The sequence below is a fragment of the Stegodyphus dumicola genome, chromosome 2 (genome assembly GCF_044657685.1).
Source record: "Stegodyphus dumicola isolate Sdum_Otavi_A_Nest chromosome 2, ASM4465768v1".
Lineage (NCBI taxonomy): Eukaryota > Metazoa > Arthropoda > Arachnida > Araneae > Eresidae > Stegodyphus > Stegodyphus dumicola.
The window spans coordinates 12,989,775-13,010,251 of NC_140769.1; the positions used below are offsets into that span (position 1 = coordinate 12,989,775).

General features: G+C 33.2%; 1 protein-coding gene across 2 annotated transcripts in view; it reads left to right on the plus strand.

Annotated features, from left to right (window-relative positions):
* LOC118191140 (mitochondrial amidoxime reducing component 2-like) overlaps positions 1–13,263 on the plus strand; it is a 34,338-nt gene extending 21,075 nt beyond the window's left edge. For both annotated transcript variants that reach the window (XM_035361941.2, XM_085810453.1), the window contains 5 exons: positions 3,241–3,412; positions 3,520–3,666; positions 8,555–8,619; positions 11,894–11,965; positions 12,046–13,263. In XM_035361941.2, the coding sequence (XP_035217832.1) occupies positions 3,241–3,412; positions 3,520–3,666; positions 8,555–8,619; positions 11,894–11,965; positions 12,046–12,196 (607 nt within the window). In that variant the 3' untranslated portion in view covers positions 12,197–13,263. The remainder of the gene's footprint in view (positions 1–3,240; positions 3,413–3,519; positions 3,667–8,554; positions 8,620–11,893; positions 11,966–12,045) is intronic.
* Positions 13,264–20,477: the final 7,214 nt, after the last annotated feature.

Here is a 20,477-nt window from a genome sequence, read left to right on the forward strand (position 1 = left end):
AAACAGTATAGTGCCTCAACATGTTTTTTATTAATTTAAAAAACTCATCTTGAAACGTTAAAAATGTTTAGTGAATTCTATTCAAATACTTTGACATTTCGGTATACTGACACAAGGTATCCGCCGAAAACATCACGAAAAAAAATTATCGAGGGAAAAATTATCGTTTAGAAAACAACGCAAATGGAAAATGTCATCGTATAAAACATCTTGGGAGGGGGAAAAACTGAAAAGGAAGAAGGAAACGTAAGCATTCCGAATCTGTAAATTTAGTAAACATTAATATTACATATAACAGTTAATGGAGTTTTAAGCTTATATTGGTAACTATTAAAAGTCATTGTTTAATTAACATTTTTTATAAAGACGTATTACCGCTGCCATTGGGAATATGGTACAAGATCAACAATACTTGTCTATGGATAAAGGATCGACACAATAGCTCCGAAATCGATTTCGATTCTGTGCCTTTGTCATTCTTCCACAGGTATCTTGAAAAATAATAACTGAATGAAGTTTTTATCCTTTTGATTGTGCAACCTTCTTAATTATAAGGACTGTCTATGTTACGGCAATGTCCCTTTGATAACTGTGCGAAGGTGTTAAATTTTCATTTAGTTCTCTTGCTTCCTGTTTCATCATTATCAACATCTCTTTTATATCGTGTTGGTCATATACGAGTAAGTAAATTTGTTTGCGCGATGGCGACAATTATACGCAGTGTTGATCCTGTTCCGTGCTGCTTCTATGCAATGTCGGTCCTATAAATGTAAGCCGCCGTCATCTCCTAAGTTTAGTTTCCATAACGTGATGTAAAAGAGTCTTGCATAACATTCACAATCCCGTGAAGAACTTCATTTTTAAGGCTAGATTTTTGAGTGTGAGGTAAAATCTGAGCATTCAAGTATGCTCATAAAAATATCTGCTGCAATAAGGTCCAGAAAACTGAATGAAAGCCATTGAATGTCACCAACCGAAGGAGAAATCGCTCAAGAAATGTTAATGAGAAAATGAGTAACATTTAATATCACACCTTGTATCGCTATAAGAGAAATGTAGAAGTGGGAAAGCCGGGCGCATTAAAAGACTATTTCTTTTCATGTCCCTTGAAGAACATCACAACGCAAAAGTTTCAATTCCCAAAGTATTTCACATCAAGTTCAAACAACGAAACCAACTCTCTTCTTTAATATCATGATTAGCGTTTTATTGTTAAGTGCAGACTCGTACACTGGAGGCAGATTCTAAAGACAACGTATGTTTGTAATGCATAGTGCCTCGTAGAGGGGTTAGTGGTTAGTGACACTCAGTGCCGTACCGAAGAGTCCAGATTCGAATTCCCAAGAACGCACTTTGCTTGTAAGTGTATGTTTTGTTTGTGTGAGAAAGCAGTAGTCAAAATACACGTCGAGCCAAAATCCTCTCGAGACGTTGATCGTAGGAGAAGATGGATGGGAGACACTCGGGCCACAGCCCGGGGTGTTCTCTCTCGGAATTAAAATTGGACTGGAAGCTCAACACTTAGCAAGACCCGGCGATACCTACTATGCTTACATGAATGACAGCTGCCGGCCTTGCTTAAACTTATAGCTGTAAATGCATAGTATCTTTTCGGTATGGCTGCTCTTAAAATAACTTCTAATGAAAAGGAAGAGATTCTCCTCTCTTGGGATGTTCTCTATTAAATGTCAGATTATTTGAATATGGCAAAACACACGATTGCTATATGCCTAAGATGAGGAATGTTTTCGTGCGTGACTTTGCAAAGGAAACTGGTTTGTATCCTGTTAAACACGCATGAGGAAAACTACGAAAACCAAACATATAGACCGTTCTCCTGGGTTCGAAACCAGGTCAAACTATTCAGCGACTTTAACCACTCGATCACTAGTTTGGCTGTTTTCCGTTAAAGCTGGGCTGGAAGTAAGGATACTCCTCTTGTCACATATAATGTTCCCAAGACTTTAGATAACGATATCATTCTCTTTTCTCTTGACTTTGATGAATTCGTGGACTAACCTGATCTCATTCAGATATGGAAGATTGGTAAAAGCAACAAAATCATTAAGTGTATATTTGTAAATAAGATAGTAACCCATACGAGAAATATTTCTGTAATTCCTTGTCTACGTGTATATGAATTTATAATGGTGCCTTAGCTAACCTGAGAAATAATTTTTTAATAACATAAACCAAACAAAGATTTTCTCTGCTAATTGTATATCACAATGAGCTGTATGTAAACTATACTAATGAAATGCAAAGCAAAAATAATCGACGAAGGAGATAATATGCTATGAGAAATAAGTCTTTGTCCGTCTTTAACTGGGGCATCAATTGGTGCAATGAGTTTATTCCGAAGATCTGTCAGGACATTCAAATAAACAATATGCGAAACTAAACAGTAAATTTTGCTTCAATATGTAAATATTTATCATAGCTTATAGAGACTGTCATGCAACACTACAGTTTAATACTATTCTATAACACTGTGAATTTTTCAGTAATGTTATCCAGAAAAATGTATTAGCTGCAGAAGTTTACCCATCCGATGTAACTCTGTAAATAAAATTCATGGAATGGCAGAGCGATGGCTCTTGCGGACCTAACGGAATAATTTTTCTGGATTAGAAGTAACGTGGAACATTACCTGTGTCAACTACTGTAAATCCCGAAGTCCTGTGTATTTATTCCTGTGTTATTTCTGTTGCCTTTCGAAGAAAAATAATTATTTGATTTATATTCCATGCAATAATTATATTCATTAACGAAATGAGCGATTTAATAGCCATAAAGAAATTCTTAATAATTTCAATCTTTTTTTTACTTCTAATAACTTTTCTTTGTTTTATCTAACTACTTAATACTTTTAATCTTTAATTTAATTCATTTAATCATAAATATTTTTTATGTTTATGAACAATTTCCATAACTATAGGAATTAATAAAGATGTTTTTTATATTACTTCGGCTTTACCTTGCTGCAGGATCTCCCTCCCCCAAGTTTAAGGTGATTTAATAAGAAGCTTCTTTTCAATGCTTCTATGTAAAAACAGAAAATCTATTTGTAGTACAAAACAGTAATGTTTTAGTTTGGAAACTGTTCTACATTAGAAACAGAATTTTATACACCCCGTACCAGTCGTTCATTGCGTGGTCTATGGAAAGAAAATAGTTCATGATAATTATTTAAAATTTTATTAATAGCTAAAATTAAACGCTGTTCCTTTTTCGTTTCAGAATTTTTGAGGATTCTGTTAAAGTAGTTGATTGTGGAGATGAAGCAGCAGCATGGTTCCAGGAATACCTGGAAACGCCTGGCGTCCGTCTGGTTCGTTATTTTCCCTCCCTTCCCCCAAGGAAATACCTAAAGCAAAACCCTTACGAGAGTCAATTAAAAGCAAAACATCCGGTAAGAATACCTCCGATGATACTATCCAAACTTCTTTGTAAAGAAAAGGCTTTGTTTACTTACCACATGATATTTGAAATGTACTTGAGACTTAGTTCCAATTTCAGATAGGATTGCAAAACAAGACTGCTATTCACCTGATGTCTCAGGCTTCCATTGATGATTTGAATTCGAGGATAGATGGAAGTAATAAGGTGTCTTTTCTCAATTTCAAGCCCAACATTTTAGTAGAAGAATGCGGAGCTTATGACGAAGTAAGATTATTTATTTTCTTAATTCTTAATAAAACGAATGATGTTGCCAGATATTATTAACAGATATATAATTTTTAAATAAAATACACTGACACTCTCTTAAATGTACATGAATGTGAAAGAGACTAAATATAAATTATGTTGATGACAAAATGTCAGAAAAACAACACGCCAAAGTATTAAATTGTAGAGTTCAGTAGATTCACTTTTATGTGAAAACTGCAAGAGGAATAACTTCGCAGAAAAAGGGTTAAAAGTATCCTTTATTAACTCTTTAAAATTTACAATGCGTCAACTAGAAGCTAACAAACTACTCCTCTTCTTGGGCGGTAACTGAAATCAGATAAGGAAACTAAAAATTTGAAGATACGTACAAGTGACAGAACTTGTACATATCTTCAAATACAGGACTGAACTAAATCCCGTTTCTTAAACCCGCGCCGAAACGAAAATATAAATATGTGATCAATAACGAATACTTTTCTTTTTACAAATAAGATTTTAAAGTTGTTCTTCCTTGCTTATCACTGTCATCATTATTAACAGCTTTGAAAACAGAAATAGCTGTTTTTATAACATCTAAAAACAAGCCTCCGTTTTGGTTTAGAAATATTGAATAAAAGTAGTATATAAAATATCGTAAACTCTACTTATATTATTTAGTACTTCAGCATAATTGTTTATATATTATTTATAACTTTATAGCTTGCCAAATAGGATACTACACTGTAGATTATATGTTACTGTTATTTTATGACACGATATTACAGAAGCTTCGATATTCGGTGTAGAGTGAATACCAATAATGAAAAAAAAAGAATTTATTTTGTTTGAAAATAATTATCCAAGTATTAGGATGTGTTTTAAGTTTTTATGCGCAATAGCAATTAAAAATGTGTAAAAATATTTTTTTTTATAAATTTTGACTGATAAAACTTGCAGTAAATGCAAACTGTAAATTATTACTATCAATTCTGTATCTACTTTCATCATCACATTCTCTAGAAGCTGAAGATTTACTTGATAAATATTTTGTTCAGGCAGTTGTGAACTCCTTTCGAAGCCTTGGACGAACAAAATTTAATTTTATAAAAGTTCCTTTTTTCTCATCAAAATGCACCAGTACTCTCTGAATGTCTAGTTCGAGGCAATACTTTCCCCAAATTAACAGGCAAAACAAATTCATTATCGACTGTCACTATAGATTCACAAGGAAATCTTACAATGAAAATGCAGTTTTCATGCAAAGCCTTAGGTTTCCATTCAGGCATAAATTTACGGAACTGGAAAATAGCTGAATCCAGAATATGTAAGCTGCTTGCCATCAAAACATGACAAATATAACACGATGAAGGAAGCATCCAAACGGCATGAAACATGCATCATGTGTATACCGAGATGGAATATGCAAATGATTACGGTTTCATGATACGTGCACATCATGGGTGACTGCAGCGCTTGTGAGATTTGCTGTGCATGCAAGCTTCAGTATGCTTCTTAGAAAACACGAGAGTCATTCAAGCAGGTTTCTGAGTTCGATCGAATTATAATCGTTGCATATAGAGATTGCCGATATTACTTCCAAGAAATTGATCATCTTGTCGGATGTAATCAAGCAACAGCCTTGCGAATATGGAATCTGTAGATGTAAAAAGGAACGACTGACGGACAGAAGCAACTGCAATCGGCTCGTCGCACCTCTCCACGGGGAGACAGGCATATTGTGCATATAACAGTGATGGAGCGCACTGCCGCATCCGCAACCATATCACAACAAATGCAATCTGTAATACAACAATCGGTGTACGCACGAAAATTTCAACGTTGTTTACAATACAATGGACTGCTAAGTTAAAGATAAGCGAAGCTATGGTCGCTAGGCGTTCATTGCTTCTTTTACCCTTAAATAATTTGCGTTTGCAGTGTTGCACTGAACAGCGGAGATGAATATCTAAATGGCACAACATCATGTTTTCAGACGGATCACACTTCTGCAGTACCACAATGGTCTGAAAGTTTGAAGATATCATGCAGAGAAGCTGCTCGACTGTTGTGTTATGGATCGTCTTATTGGTTCTGCACTCGATGTTATTTATGGTGTGGTGTCGTAGTGCATTCTGCTCCAGCACTCTCCTAGTACGAATTATCGTACATTTATCGGCCAGCGGTATATATCTCAGGTTTTATAGCGCGTTCTTTCTTACCTTCTGGCCTTGCCTGCGGCCTCATTTCAACAGGTCAGTGCGTGACCACACGTTACACGCAATGTTCAAACTTTTTTAGCCTACGAATTGCATTGCTACTCTGGTTTGTCCGTCCTTCAAACCTATCCCGTATAGAATATGTCTGGTAAATTACTGAACGGCTATCCCGGCATACTACACCCGCAGTATACGAGAAGAAAGGATGCAGCAGGTGCTGCCATTCCTCAACAACACATTCAAAACCTCTTTCACTCTATGCGGCGCTTGTTGACAAACGTAGAGGCAACACTCAGTATTGATTTTCTCGTCATTCTCACCTTAAGGAAGGCTGTCGTTCAAATTCATCAAAACTGATACTATGTGTAATCTCTGAAGTAAATTTGGCTCTGATATAGTCGCATTTTGTCCTTCTTCACGTTGCATTTTGGATGGCCTCTTAAAAGCTTGTGAGTGTTCTGAAAAATTTATGAGTTCCTTCGTCTTAGCTAAAATTTTATGCATTAATCAATATGTCAATATATTTATTACAGATTTCATTAAATGCTTCTCAACATTATTTGTTAAGACATAAATAACTTCAGATAATATTCAATTCAAAATGTTGTAGAAGTTTAGTAATATCCAACATGAAATAAGGCCTAGTTTTTGTATTACGGAGAGAGACATAATACTTTAAAATAAAAGAATTGGAGTATCGATTATATGACCTTTTTTCAATTAAAAATTTATAAAGGATAAAAAACTGGCATTTTTATATAAAAGATCTAATCTTGGAATGTTTTGAAGTTATGAATGGTACGGAACCATTTCTTGTACAAAAAATCCTACTTTGGAGATGAAACAAGTCCATATTTTCAGTATTTCGGTAATTATCTGTACAATAAGGAAAACAGCAACTATAAACTATTCTTCAGCAGATTATCAGTAATCACCAAATAAAATAATTGTCCTTTAAAAATATGCATGCACCATATAAAATATGACACTATAACTACAAGCTACTCATAAGGTAAATTTGTTATCCCTACTAGTTTCTTTGCTAGTGCCGTCACTCGCAGGAGAAGGAAGGCCTTATTCTTCCGGTGATGACGGTTTAAGTCTCTTGAGTAAGCTAACCTAATTACCAGTTAATTTCTGTTCTTGTGCACCAACGATGTTCGATGCGGACGAACATTGTCATCGATCAACAAAACCTCTAAACCATCTAACATGAAGATCAATACCTCTTTCACATAACTATGACTTGTTTTGGAACTTTCATTGAAGATATACAGTTCGATGCGGTAATTTTCTTCTGCTGAAACAGGATCTTTCATAAACAAGGGTAGGCAGATTTGGGATAAACAGGGGAAGTGTCTCACTCCCTCTGGATCAAAACTCGTTTAAAATCGCAGCTCAGAAGGTATATACCTATACCTTCTGATTCGTTGGTAAACAATAGATCCTATTTGCTATTTTATTTTCTGTGGTGCAGGCCATGGGAAGACCATTGGGTAACGTCACTTCTGTCAGGAGGGTCGTGCGTCTCCCCCCCCCCACATCACTTCACCATGGTTCTATTTAATTTAGTTCCATTGAACATGACGACGACACTATCGTTACATGTCTCCGTTGGAAGAAGCCAGTAGAACACAAACCACTGATTTTTCTTCCATAATATCTGACCTCCTGAAGCCTCCATGCAAGAATAAGTAAAAACGATTGATTCGAATTCCTGTGATAGCCTGAAGATCTAAAACCAACTCTGTAATATCTTCATAGTTTCTTCTAACCGGCAATGACAGAAAACTTTCTTCATATTCAGGTGTTGTTCATGGCCGTCCTTAACCAAAATATCTGTTAAATGATTCCCTGCTTAAAAAGAGGTTCCAGGTTCTTGATTTGACACTCTGGGAGATATTCAAATCTTCTAGGACCTCTATTCATGTTTGCCCGTCCCTTCGAGTCTACCAATTCAGCTTCACTTTTGCCTTTCACTTAAACGATGCCACTGAGTCATCATTCTTAGAAACCACATAAATTTTAAACAAGTAATACAGTCAGAGTTCCAGTTCGTTCATTTCACGGTACGTTGACAATTGGCTAAGTTGGATATCTCTTGCGGTAACCCGTGCGCAGAAGTTCAGTTTTATGTTCAGTTGCAGATAATCAACATAATACCTACAATTGAATCATTGGGAATGGTTCAAAAATTTCGTCAGTGAGCATATTTTTAAAATTTACTTTAAATTTTGACGAGCAGTGGGTATTATTAATATTTTTAATTAGTTCTCTCATGCCATTATTTATAAAATGCACAGGTTCTTTCTTCTTCTTTTCATTTCTTTTAACTTCACGTTTTCTTGCAAATTTTTTTTAATAAAAGAAAAAAAAAAGAAAAAGGAAAGAAACGATTCTGTGTAAAAAATAAATCGGCTTAGAATCATCCTTTATGAATTTAAATAAAGCTGTGAATGCTCATAAAACTTATCAACCGTGCATGTTATGAGTTAGATGTCTTCAAAATTATAACAGTTAACCACATTATAAAAATAATATTTAAATAGGTAATTAACGCTTTTCAAAGAGAAGAAATAATACCTGCTAATGATATCTCGCGTTACTGTTGTATTCATTTGATATTATGCAAAAACCGATATATTTACTTAGTGATATTCTTTTAATGTTCTCAAAATGTTTCAAAGGACTCGTGGAAATACATGAAGTTTAATAGTGGAGTAGAACTCATGAACTGGGAACTTACTGCCAGGTAAATTATCCCACATTTTTACTTAACTAGATATGTGTCCTTTTATCTATTCTATGTTTCAAGTCCTTACCTGAATGATGAATTTATTTCACATGATAAAATTGAACGAAAGGGATTAATTTAATTTCTCTGAAAGCAAAATAATAAAATAATTTTAAATAAATAAAGGTTTCGAAGTCTCAAATATATTCTATAAGATATACGATTATAAAATTCCCACATAAGCTTCCATATTAATATTATTTATATGCTCGGAACCCATTTTTATTTCCTTGTACGAAGTAAAGGAAGATGTGCATGATATATACACATCAAAAGTAATACTTTTGATTTTGAGTTTGATTATAAAAGAAAGTTTTAATCTAAAACAATATATTTATTCATACACTTTTATTATTGTCTTCTTTTTTATATATTAATTTGCACAAATATCGACAGTTTTTATTGTTTTTACAATACTATGAGAGTGTCGGGGGATATTTTTTATAAAATAGGGATCTCGTTAATTTAGTTCTTAACAAATACCTTATATTAAGAAGAATTTCTTACACATTCTTATTTTAGAATGGTTTGTTTCCCTTGACAAGTCAATTAATCTGCGATCAATGACAATAACTACTTTTACAGTATTTTGGATTTAATATTTGGACTTTCTACTGTTAAAGGATTTTTCTATACAGATTTTAAATAATTTTTACTACAGTAGAAATTTAGATAACTTTAGATACTGACTTGAAAAGCTACTTAAAATATCCCAAATAAAATACCCAAATAAAATACTTACTAAAGTTTTGCTAATAATTCATAGCTTTAATTAAATTTCTTTTTCTTGGGGATGATATATAGATACTTTTTCTAATAATAAATTATTGAGCAGCTTTAACGAAAGTTTTTGGCTTTTTAAATTACTCATAATTATTTTTACTGATATATATGTTAAAAATATTTATGTGTTCTTATATGTAAAATAGATGTAAAATATATAAATATGTAAAATATAAGAACGGCTTTGCTCTATGCGAACCAGCAGCGTTTAATTAACTTTCTGTAATTCAGGATCTTCCCCCTAGAACAGTACTTTCCAGAACATTCGAGCTTATTACGTAACCGCTTCTATAAATTCTGTAACAGATAATGCCATTTTACGTCAGAAGTTAATCTCTCCCTCTGATAGTAAGATCTATGCTGCTGCGCTTCTCATGTTCTCTTTGTTAGGACAGTTATGACTTCAAAAGCCTAGATTTTTATCGTATTCAGTTTAAAACACTATTTGATATGTAATTTGAACAAATTAATATAAAAGAATAATAATCTACCGTTCATATGGAATAAAGATGTGCAATTAAAAGCTAAATCCTTCTGTGTCATCATTGGATGCCGCCTCAACACTAAGCCACAGCAATACCCGAACTGTGATGCCAAGCTTCTTCATTCATGCCCACTACTACTAAAATATCACAGATAATTAATTAGCCGGAAGGATTTTATTCTACGTGGGAAGTCTCCTGGATTTATTTCTAATGCGCTTATAAATTCAGAAGTGGGTCAAGGACATTGCAATTCATCTGCAGACAGAATTTCCCTGCGCTTTGCTTTTCGTCGGCGACGAAAATGAAGGGTCTTTCCAGTGTGCCGTGATATGCGTTATGTGTAAAGTCATTAATGAAAAATGTTTCAGCAAAGTGTATCGTGATTCAGATTAATATTTTGGTACAATGTGAAAAATGTTTAGTGATGATTTCATATTCAAGATTTGGTGCTTCAAAATTGAATTTTGTGTAAACTGATTATTGGTGCTTAAATTATAATACAAGAGCTAAAGCCGCGATGTCAACAAATACGCAAGAATCAATAGCCATTATCGACGCAACTAAAATTCAATTTCCTATTTTTGATGGGTCTAAAAGCGATATTCCTACTGATAAATACATTTTGCTGCTTGAACAAAACTGTAGTGCCAAAAATATTCAAGATAAAGATAGAAACCTTTTTTTTTTTTTTTTTTTCTGAATGCCTGCGAGGAGAAGCACTTGCATACTTCTTTCGCGAGTGTTTAGACAAAGATTGGGTAGCAGTGAAAGAAAAATTTCAAGCTTACTTTTCCAGTGCAGAGGCAGTGACATTTAATGACTTTGTATCAGTCACCTATGAAAAATTTAATAATATTGACCTCTATTTTCGTAATAAGTTACGATATGGATCCAGTTTGAAGTTAAATGAATCTACAATGGTTGAAGCCCTGAACCAAGGTCTTCCGGAAGCCCACCGCATGTTACTTTGTGTTCAAGGGAAAAAAAACTCCCAAAAGTGGATAGACATCGCGAGAAAACTTTTCCCAATTTCAGTTCCACTGGACGGAGTCGAAAGTGCAAGCAGTGATTATAGATTTGTTGCTGCGAGGCAAACTCTACCCAGATATTCTACTAGTCCATTTCAAGCAGATCAATATAGTCCTCGACCTTCTCAATATCCGTACAGGCCGCTTAGTTATCCACAAGTTCCTTCGTTAAATTACTATAATACAGTGAAAAAAAATGAACAGAAAAAATGATTTTATTTTAAAGTTAATGTCCGAATTGAACAAAAACAATTTCCCAGTATCATAGATTCTGGATCTCAGGTAAACATTTTACCTTATAATATTTTTAAGGGTATTGATAAAGAATTTGATGAAATCGAAAATAAATCTAATAGCAAATTATTTCTCTATCTAATCTGATTCATGTAGAAAAAGTTATTAAAATATCATGTAAAATAGGTAAACTCACTAATGATGTAATATTTTATGTGGTAAATTCTAATTTAAATTATTTATTATTATCCTCATGTTGTGTTTCATTGTTCAAATTACAATTGAATTTTCATAATTATCAAGTTTATAAGTTTATTAGGCAGGTAAGTAAAAATGATAAATAAGTTTTTTCAGAATAATTTTGTAAGTAAAAATTATTGCACTCTGAAATCACTCATCCTAGACAAAGAACCTTTATGCCACCTTATCACTCTATCTACGTTCTAAGCTATGTGCGTGCTGCATAATCAGTATTTTCTACATTTCTGCGTCTCAATGTTCCTACATCAGTACTTCTCTAAATTTGTTTTTATTACACACACACACACACACACACACACACATATATATATATATAACAAAGTTTACAACAACATTTTAGTTACAGCATTTGTAACAAACCTCAAATTAATATTCAACTTTTATATTTAATAGATAGTGAATGTGTAGCACAATCCTCAATGCCTTATATGTGTTTTTCAGGTGCCTTCAGACCACAATCAATCCTGATACAGGAGTATTAACTTCTAAAGAACCTTTGGTCACCTTAAGAAAGTACGTTGTTAAGCATCTGTAATTTTGATGGTTAAAGATAGGTTTAGAAAAAGCTTTTTCAATGTATCCTTTTTCCCTAGGTATAGGATTCCAAAAGATCCCGAAGTAGTGGAGAAAATAGGGGCAAGGCCTTGTCTTGGAATACGTTGTATCGTTCTTAAATCTGGCAATATTTGTTTAAATGAAGATATTCTCGGTGTAGTTAGTAAGAAGCCGCTGATGAAGCAATGAGGAAAGATGGCTATACTTTTCCTAAACAAAAATGTGAACCATACTATTTTAAATACGAGATATTTAAGAAATGTTTGCTAATGTGTTAAATAATTTACTAGTATAACTTAATTTAAATTATTTGATACTGTAAAATATCTTTAAGTAATAGCTATTTTTTAAATATGAAATGTTTCAAAAATGATCGAAACAAATTTTAAAAAGTGCTAGAACTTAACTGTTTATTTAAATCACAGAATGCATGGCCTAAAATGCAATTACCGGTACCTAGAAGGTGCCTGCTTGCTAGCAAGAGGCAGTTTTGGAAGCATAAATTCACCCCAGTTTCTGAGGCAATGGATCAGTATATGATTGGCGAGGCAGTTAATATTCATTTTTCGAATCTGACACACACACCGAATAATAATTATTGGCGGTATTAAGACAATAAGAATCAGCGTAATATTCATAAACTTGCAGGTCTAGTATCGAAGGTTTAAATGTAAAATTTCTTCTTCAACAACAGAAATGCAAATCTTCAGAAGGTTTTTTTTTAAACCTTTGAATTTCCGCAGATGAAAAAGAGGGTTCTATGTGTAAACCTTCGAGAATAGTCCTGCAAATTTTCTAATATTGGGCTGATTTTTATTATCTTAACACCTTCAATAATGCATTTTTCGATTCTATAGAAAGAATCATTGTATGTTCCTGCAGAAGGCCAGATATGCTTCAGAAAATTTCAACAGCCATTCGACGGCATATGGTTCTAGCACAACAGGCACCAGTCGTGATAGAACAATTTCGAAAATGGATACCATTTTCACTTCCCCTATCTAGGCTCTCAACAATCACCTCTGCCTCGTCTCGATTTCATTTTGTAGAGACATTTAAAAAGCATCGTGAGACTTCTTTTAAATCCAATGCTGAATTATTTGCCATAATTTCTGTCGATGCTGCAGCTGTTAAGTATCTGGTATATTCGAAAACTATTGCCAATTTCTCTATCGCCGTTATATGTTAGCCTTTGGTGATTGATTTTTAGAGTAAATATTGTAATTATTATTGATTAAACTTGTGTTTGAATGGTCTGTATTGTTTCTTGCGTCTGCTCATCCTCCTTAGCTTTACCATCGAAAGCTTTCTAGCCTTTCTGCGTTTCATTTCGATTTTATAATCTCTAACCTACCCTTCCGCTGGAAAAAAATATTTTAATATGCTCTATTATTTAATAAAGTTGCAAGGAAGCTAGCTATTTTTAATGTTAATATCTAGCTTCTTGAAGGCAACCAAGCTACTTATCGCCCCACTCTAAACTTTCAGTAAAATAGCAGTGTTTCAGGAGGAAGTTTCCAACAAACATTTTATTTAGTTCTTCAGATTAACAATGTATACAGTTCGTGTGATAAGAAAGACTCCGCTGCTTGCGAGATCTACAGAGCACAAAAGTTAAATTAAAACTGAGGTATTTTAAATATGTCCACCTATAAGTTTTGTCTTTAATCAAGCGAGCAAACAAGGGCAGCAAAGGCTAAAGTCGATTCAAGTAAATTAAGCTGGGAAAATATCGCATCGAGACTGTCAGCTAAGGGTCAGTGTACACCAATTGTTTAACTACATGGGTATAGCCCTACTGCACTAACTATTTACCTCACAGCACACAGCAGGGCTCCACAAAAACCTACCGAGTACCTTGAAAAATGTTTTACAGTTGTTTTCTTTTCGCACTAACTAAAATTTAGTGCAGTTGGGGATTAACATATTTACAACAGTTTAAAACATGTGATGTCTTTTACACTTATAATATAGTTGTTTAGACAATATATCATATACTTACAAGAATTAATTTACAACAGTTAGTGTCTTTAACACTTTACACTTACAACTCTTCGATAATTCATAATCTGAATAAAACATTTATTTGTTACAAAATATTTGTACATAATATCCATCAGCGGTCGCTTGGGCACTGAAAAGACTTCGAATACTTGTGCCTTACATACTTACAGCAAATATTGAACAGTTGGTTCCTTTCGCACTTATACAAATATAGAACAGGTGGTGCCTTTGGAACTTACAAATTTTAGAAGAGTTGGTGTCTTTTGCATTTACAGTAATATAGAACAGTTGATGCCTTTCGCACTTATAAAAATTTACACTTACAAATCTTCAATAATTAATGTGCAATTTGAATAAAATATTTATTTTTTACGAAATATTTTTATACAATATAGTCAGTGGTCGCTGCCAAAAAAAAGTCACTCTCGAATTCAAGAGCTTTATTCTTATATATATTAGCTAATTTATATCCAGACAGGAGGCGGCGAAAGTAGAACTGATAGTAATATATATAACTCATCAGAATATAGGTAATAAGAAAACGAATTTATAAACACGAAGCCCTACAAAATTTCTCTCATCGTTTTTAGAACAGTCTATGCCTATATAAGAATTACATACAGTGAAAGACGCTACAAAGAGAAATATATAATAAAATCAAATTTAGTTTAATTTTATTAATTATTTATTGTTTCTGTTAATTAAATCTTTAACTTATTTAGAAATCTTAATGAACTAAAGAGAGCCAAATATATTTTTTTAATTTTATTAAATCATTCAGTTTATTTGTCTGAAATATGGATCTAAATAACATAATGCCTGAAACAATCGAAGCCAGATCAGCTGAAATGTATTTTACTGTGCTTATCATAACGCATTTTTAATATCGAACATATAACCATTAAATGTTAATCTTTCTTTATTTACAATTTTTCTAGTAACGTTTATTACTTTTTTAACTGTAAATAAAAAAAAAGTATTTATTATTGCTGGAGAATGTACAGGCATTTTTGTGAATGAAAGGTGTAATAATTGTTTAGTAATAAAAATTAGAGTAACACCTGCCATTTTATTTTTCTTACTAAGCTGACTTTTTAACCCAAAATTAAAGCTTATTTTATACACTCAGTCAATTTTGCATAACTCTGGTCATTTATTAAAACTTAATGTTAGCTAAACTGGGTTTATATTCGACCAGTTTACACATATTATAATGAACACGTTGCAGAATTTATGCTTTATCTAACTGTGCTACCAATTTAATTCTAGCAAGATGAGTTTCATAACCAGACGGAAACACACAAAAATTTAATCTTAGAGATTACTCATTATTCTTAAAAAAAAAAAAAAAAAATTAACCGTTATTACATTTTTTTAAAACTTTTTAAACACATTGAGTAGCCTGAACGAATGCGATATGGTGGAACCTCGAGATACGAGGTTTAATTCGTTCCAGCATTGAGCTCGTGTAGCGAATTTCTCGTATATAGAAACAAACTTCTCTATTGAAAATAATGGAACTCCAGTTAATCCGTTCCGCACCCCCCAAAGTATCAACATAAAAATCAATTTTTCTAATAAATAACACTAAATAATATAACCGTAGTTTATTTTTATGATAACTTCCGACGCCGGTTTTTAAACTGCTTCTCGTTAATCTGCACCAACAACAGCTATCTTCTAGGAGTTTTGGATGCTGCTTGGAAATAACGATAACTCCTTTGGCCTACATCAAGCTTCTTAATTTCTTCCCGATTCTTCAGAATAGTGCAAATTGTCGATATCGAAAGGCCGTAAGTCTTTGCCAATTCCGTCACTCTTAGATCACGCTTGTTTATCTATTTCTTTCTTAATGACCATGGCTTTCTTATTTTACTTTACAGCACTATCTGAGGCAACAATTTTCTTGGGAGGCATCTTGAAGTAATTATTTTCACTTTAAATCTAATCAACAATTGACTCCCAAGCACACAAATACGTAGATCAAAGAACGCCGAGTTATCTGACAAGGGGATTCCCCGAGTCGTGCCGGATCAGGAAATGGCGCCACGCATACCAACAGCCTGGCTCCTTGCTCGTTCCTCGAGTCAATGCTCATATTTAGAGACAACTGTTTCGCTCATACTGTCCTCGTATCTCGAATTTCTCATGTATAGAGGTGCTCGTATCTCGAGGTTTCACTGTATTAGTTTGTAAGGAATTCAAGGCATTCTTCTTTAATTTATGAATTCCTCTTTTAAGTGCGTATTCTGACTTTAATATCCCTTATGATACAATAATCAAGGCATCCAACTAAATATTGAAGAGATCCCAAATTCAGTTCTTACAGAAGGACCGTTATTATTGACTTCATTGAGTATACAGCAACGCAATCTATTCCACCAAAGGCGTGCTGCTGTTAACAGAATGCATATACTCGTAAAACGCATCTTTGCAAGACACATGACTTAATTATCGAAAAATGGTTGCCACACAAATAAAATGCAGAGTGTTATGGAAGGCCTCAGGCTATCTGGCTAAGAAAGAAGGTTTCTATTGCTTTTTAGTTACTAGGAGTATTAGTCATCCTAAGATGTGGTGCTCTTTCTATGGCCCAAGTAGGTTTCCGTAGAGTAGTTTCAACATTGACAAAGAGATACCAACCACGAGATAATACATTTCACCGCGCTTATTGCTGTGGCAATTTGAGCGATATTTTGATCTCCCCGAGCTTCCGTTTGCCCACTTATGAGCATAATCACTGAGATTATGTCTTAAAAGCATTCTACATTCAAAATATTTGCCGCAAAAGATAAAAATTTTTAGCTCAGTGTCCAGAAACATATAACATTACTGTCCTCTTAAATTTCACTGCTTGAAATTTGGCATTAAGTAAACAGATCACGTGCCCTGTCTTTCATACAAATAAGAGGCTTTGCCTTATAATGTACTCGACAACTTTAAATCGATGTTTCCTTAACAGTTGCCAAGCTCTGTAAAGATTGTTTCTAACATACTATTTAAAACGCTTTCAGGAGGATGTGGAAAAGCAGAACAGTTAGAGAAGCAATTAATTATATCAACGTGTACTATATTGTCAGCCTAGAATACATAAATTTCTACCAATTTCGCCTACCAGTGTCGAATGGCTGAAGCTGCAGAACTCTTCCGCGGAACTGTAGCAGAGTTTTACTATGGTTTCCTCGAAGGATCATGTAAATATAAGTCTTTTACTTTTTGAGGATTCTCCAAGAAGGTATTCCTTTTAGGCATGTAGCCTCCGGTTGTATTGTTTTAATGAGATAATTCAGTCCATTCCTATTGTGATCGCTTGTTTTATGATAGCTACAGAAATTGCATACAGTAAAAAATTGCTTTCCTGCAACTGCTTAACTATACGCAGTACTTAATTCTAATTTTTTTTAATTTATTCAATTCATTAGGCTGCTTAAGGAATACACCATTCAAGAAAGTATTGGCTCAATTTGCAATTGAATTGTGCTTCATTTGGGACATAATAATATAATTTTAGATTCATCATCCCAAAATCTATAAATTCGGTATAAATTTAAAAAAAAAACGTTTGAAAAGTTTGGATTTTACCACTCTGCGTATGACATACTTCTAAAAATTAACATTTCTATAAAAACTATTATACACTGTGTCTAAAAATGTCCTTACCCGGCCTCTATTTTCTCAACTGTTGGTAGCAGACATATATTTACAGTTACAAAACTGTTTAAAATGACACAATGAATGTTGTTTTGATATTTTCAAATTTAAAAAAATACATTTTATAAAAATTACGACATCTAACCTTTTATACGTGCCTTCGGTACATATGCTTAAGAAAATTTTCTGTTCATTATAAAAATAAAACACAAATGGTTTGTCAGCCGTATGACAAAAATATTCAATGTTAACGTCGAACATTCTATTCGGGGGTCGTTCACAGATTGAAGAGCAAAATGTTTGCATGTGTACGTAATTAAAAAGAAAATATCTGTTCAAGAAAAGGTTTCAGATGTTAAGAGATTATACTATTTATATATATGCGGCGAGCATTCTCTGCAGATTATTGTGAAAAGCATTGATTAGTATAATTTTTTTTTTTCCAAAATAGAGAACTTATTCCCGGAATCATAGGATTCGTATTCTAGAAAACACAGCTGGGTAGCACTTAACTAATTTCTAATAACATTTACATTAATTAAAAAAGGAAATATTTGAAGCTGAATGAGTTTTTACTAGATTATTATTATAAAGTAATAAAACTTCTTCAGAATATTAATAACGAATTTTCAGTCATTGAAAGTCTTTATATTACTCCTGATAAAACTCGTTTCGGCATACCAAATGCAAAAATTATAAATCAAAAGCATCACTAAATTATAAAAGTGTATCACTAAGGGACAATTGAGTAGCGAAAATCAACCTCGAATTATTCTAATTTATTTATTAACCGACCCCTCAATGCAAATTGAAAATGACGTCAGAAAAGCAAATTTTGAAATCAAAGCTCTCGGTCAATTTGTGTAGAATAGGAATCAAAACTATAGCATTCTTCTAAATATAAGTGTAGGAATCACAACGTGCAAAGTACTGGTTAGATTTCATGATTTTTAAAAACTGATTTTTTTAAAAATACAGTGGAACCTCGAGGTACGAGTTTAATTCGTTCCAGCATTGAATTCGTATAGCGAATTTCTTGTATCTAGAAACAAACTTCCTCATTAAAAATAATGGAAATCTAGTTAATCCGTTCCGCAGCCCCAAAAATCTTATTGCCATCACATCTTCAGTCGACGTACCTAGTGTTTTTCGGAGAAGGTCCAAGTACAGACTCTTAGCCTTAGCGCAAATGATAGCTTCCGACACCGAATCGCCTTTAACTGCTTTTCGTTAATCCACACCAAGAACAGCTTTTCAACATCTTTTTGGAGTTTTGGATGTTGCTTGGAAGTAACGGTCACGTCAACTTCCTTAATTTCTTCCTTCTTCTTCAGAATAGTGCATATCGTAGATGTCGAAAGGTCTCTTACACCACGCTTATGTTTATCTGTGATTTCTTTAATTTCAACGGCTATGGCTTTCTTCTTTTTCTTTACAGCACTATGTGAGGCAAAAGTCTTTTTGGGAGGCATAGTGAAGTAATTATTTTCACATTAAATGTAAAAAACAAGTATCTCCAAGCGCACAAACACGTAGATCAAAGAACTCTGAATGATCTGACGACGGTGTTCCCCGAGTCGAGCCGTACCGGGAAACGCGCCACGCATGCCAACAGCCTGGCTCGTTGTTCGTTACTCGAGTCAATGCTCGTATTTAGAGACGAATTTTTCGCTTATACTTTCCTGGTATCTCGAATTTCTCTTATATAGAGGTTCCACTGTATAGAAATACCGAAAGAAGAATCTTTCTGTCCTTTGAAATAGTTTTGTAACCAGAAGCTGCGACCAATAGTTGGTCAGGTAAAGGACCTGTGTGAACTTTCCGAAGCAGACTAAAAGCTGCTACTTGAAGAACGTTGAGAATGCGAAAAATTTTATATAATCTATAATAGACTGTAATTCGAGAAAGTACGTAAAGCCTCATGATAAATATATACATATATAAGAATAAAAAAATGTCTTATGCATATACCTATATAATTTAAAAGAAATATTAGAATAAAAATTATTTTGATGAAAGTCAAATTCGCTAGAATATACGACGCTGAGAAAGTGTTTATTACTACTGTGCTTTGACACATTGTTGCATTCTGCTCAGCTTGATTCAGAATTTGAACAGATTTAAATTCAAATCATAGTACTAGATGGCGCCACCATAGTACATAACCAAATAGTTAATAGTTTGGCTACCTGAGGACAAAAGTTGTTATTCGCTTTATTTTGCTTTCACAATTAATATTTGGCAATAGAAAAGCATGGAAAGGCATTTTTTAAAGTATTTCATGATTACTAAAATCTTGGAAAAAATTAAACAACAAAAAGAAAAACATTTTAAAAAGTAAAGTATAGAAGTTAGTAATTGTTTTATTGCCTTTAAATAAAATTAATAATTTATTCGATGAGTTTAATAAAAATAAGAGGCTTTCTGAATGAGAATTAAAAATTAAATAAATAGAAAGATTAAATATAGGAAGAGGGAACAATTTATAACTCTCATGCGCACCTATAACGAAAATTCTTCTTGTTTACCTCGCATTTTCCTTATATACTTTAATAAATATGAGCAATCTGTTTGCAAAAAAATTGATTTATTGACCAAAAACTAAATTGAAAGTATATTTTATGGCAAGTGCATGTTCCATAAATTTTCCATTCAAGTAATTTTTATAATAAGTTTTAATGGCAAGTTATTGCTTAGACATATAGGATTTTTTATTCATACTGCAAATTTTTTAATTATTTTGAGTCATCATCACATTGCATAGTTAGAAAGTTTATTGATATTTTTACTTTTCCCAACAGATTGAAAAATGTAT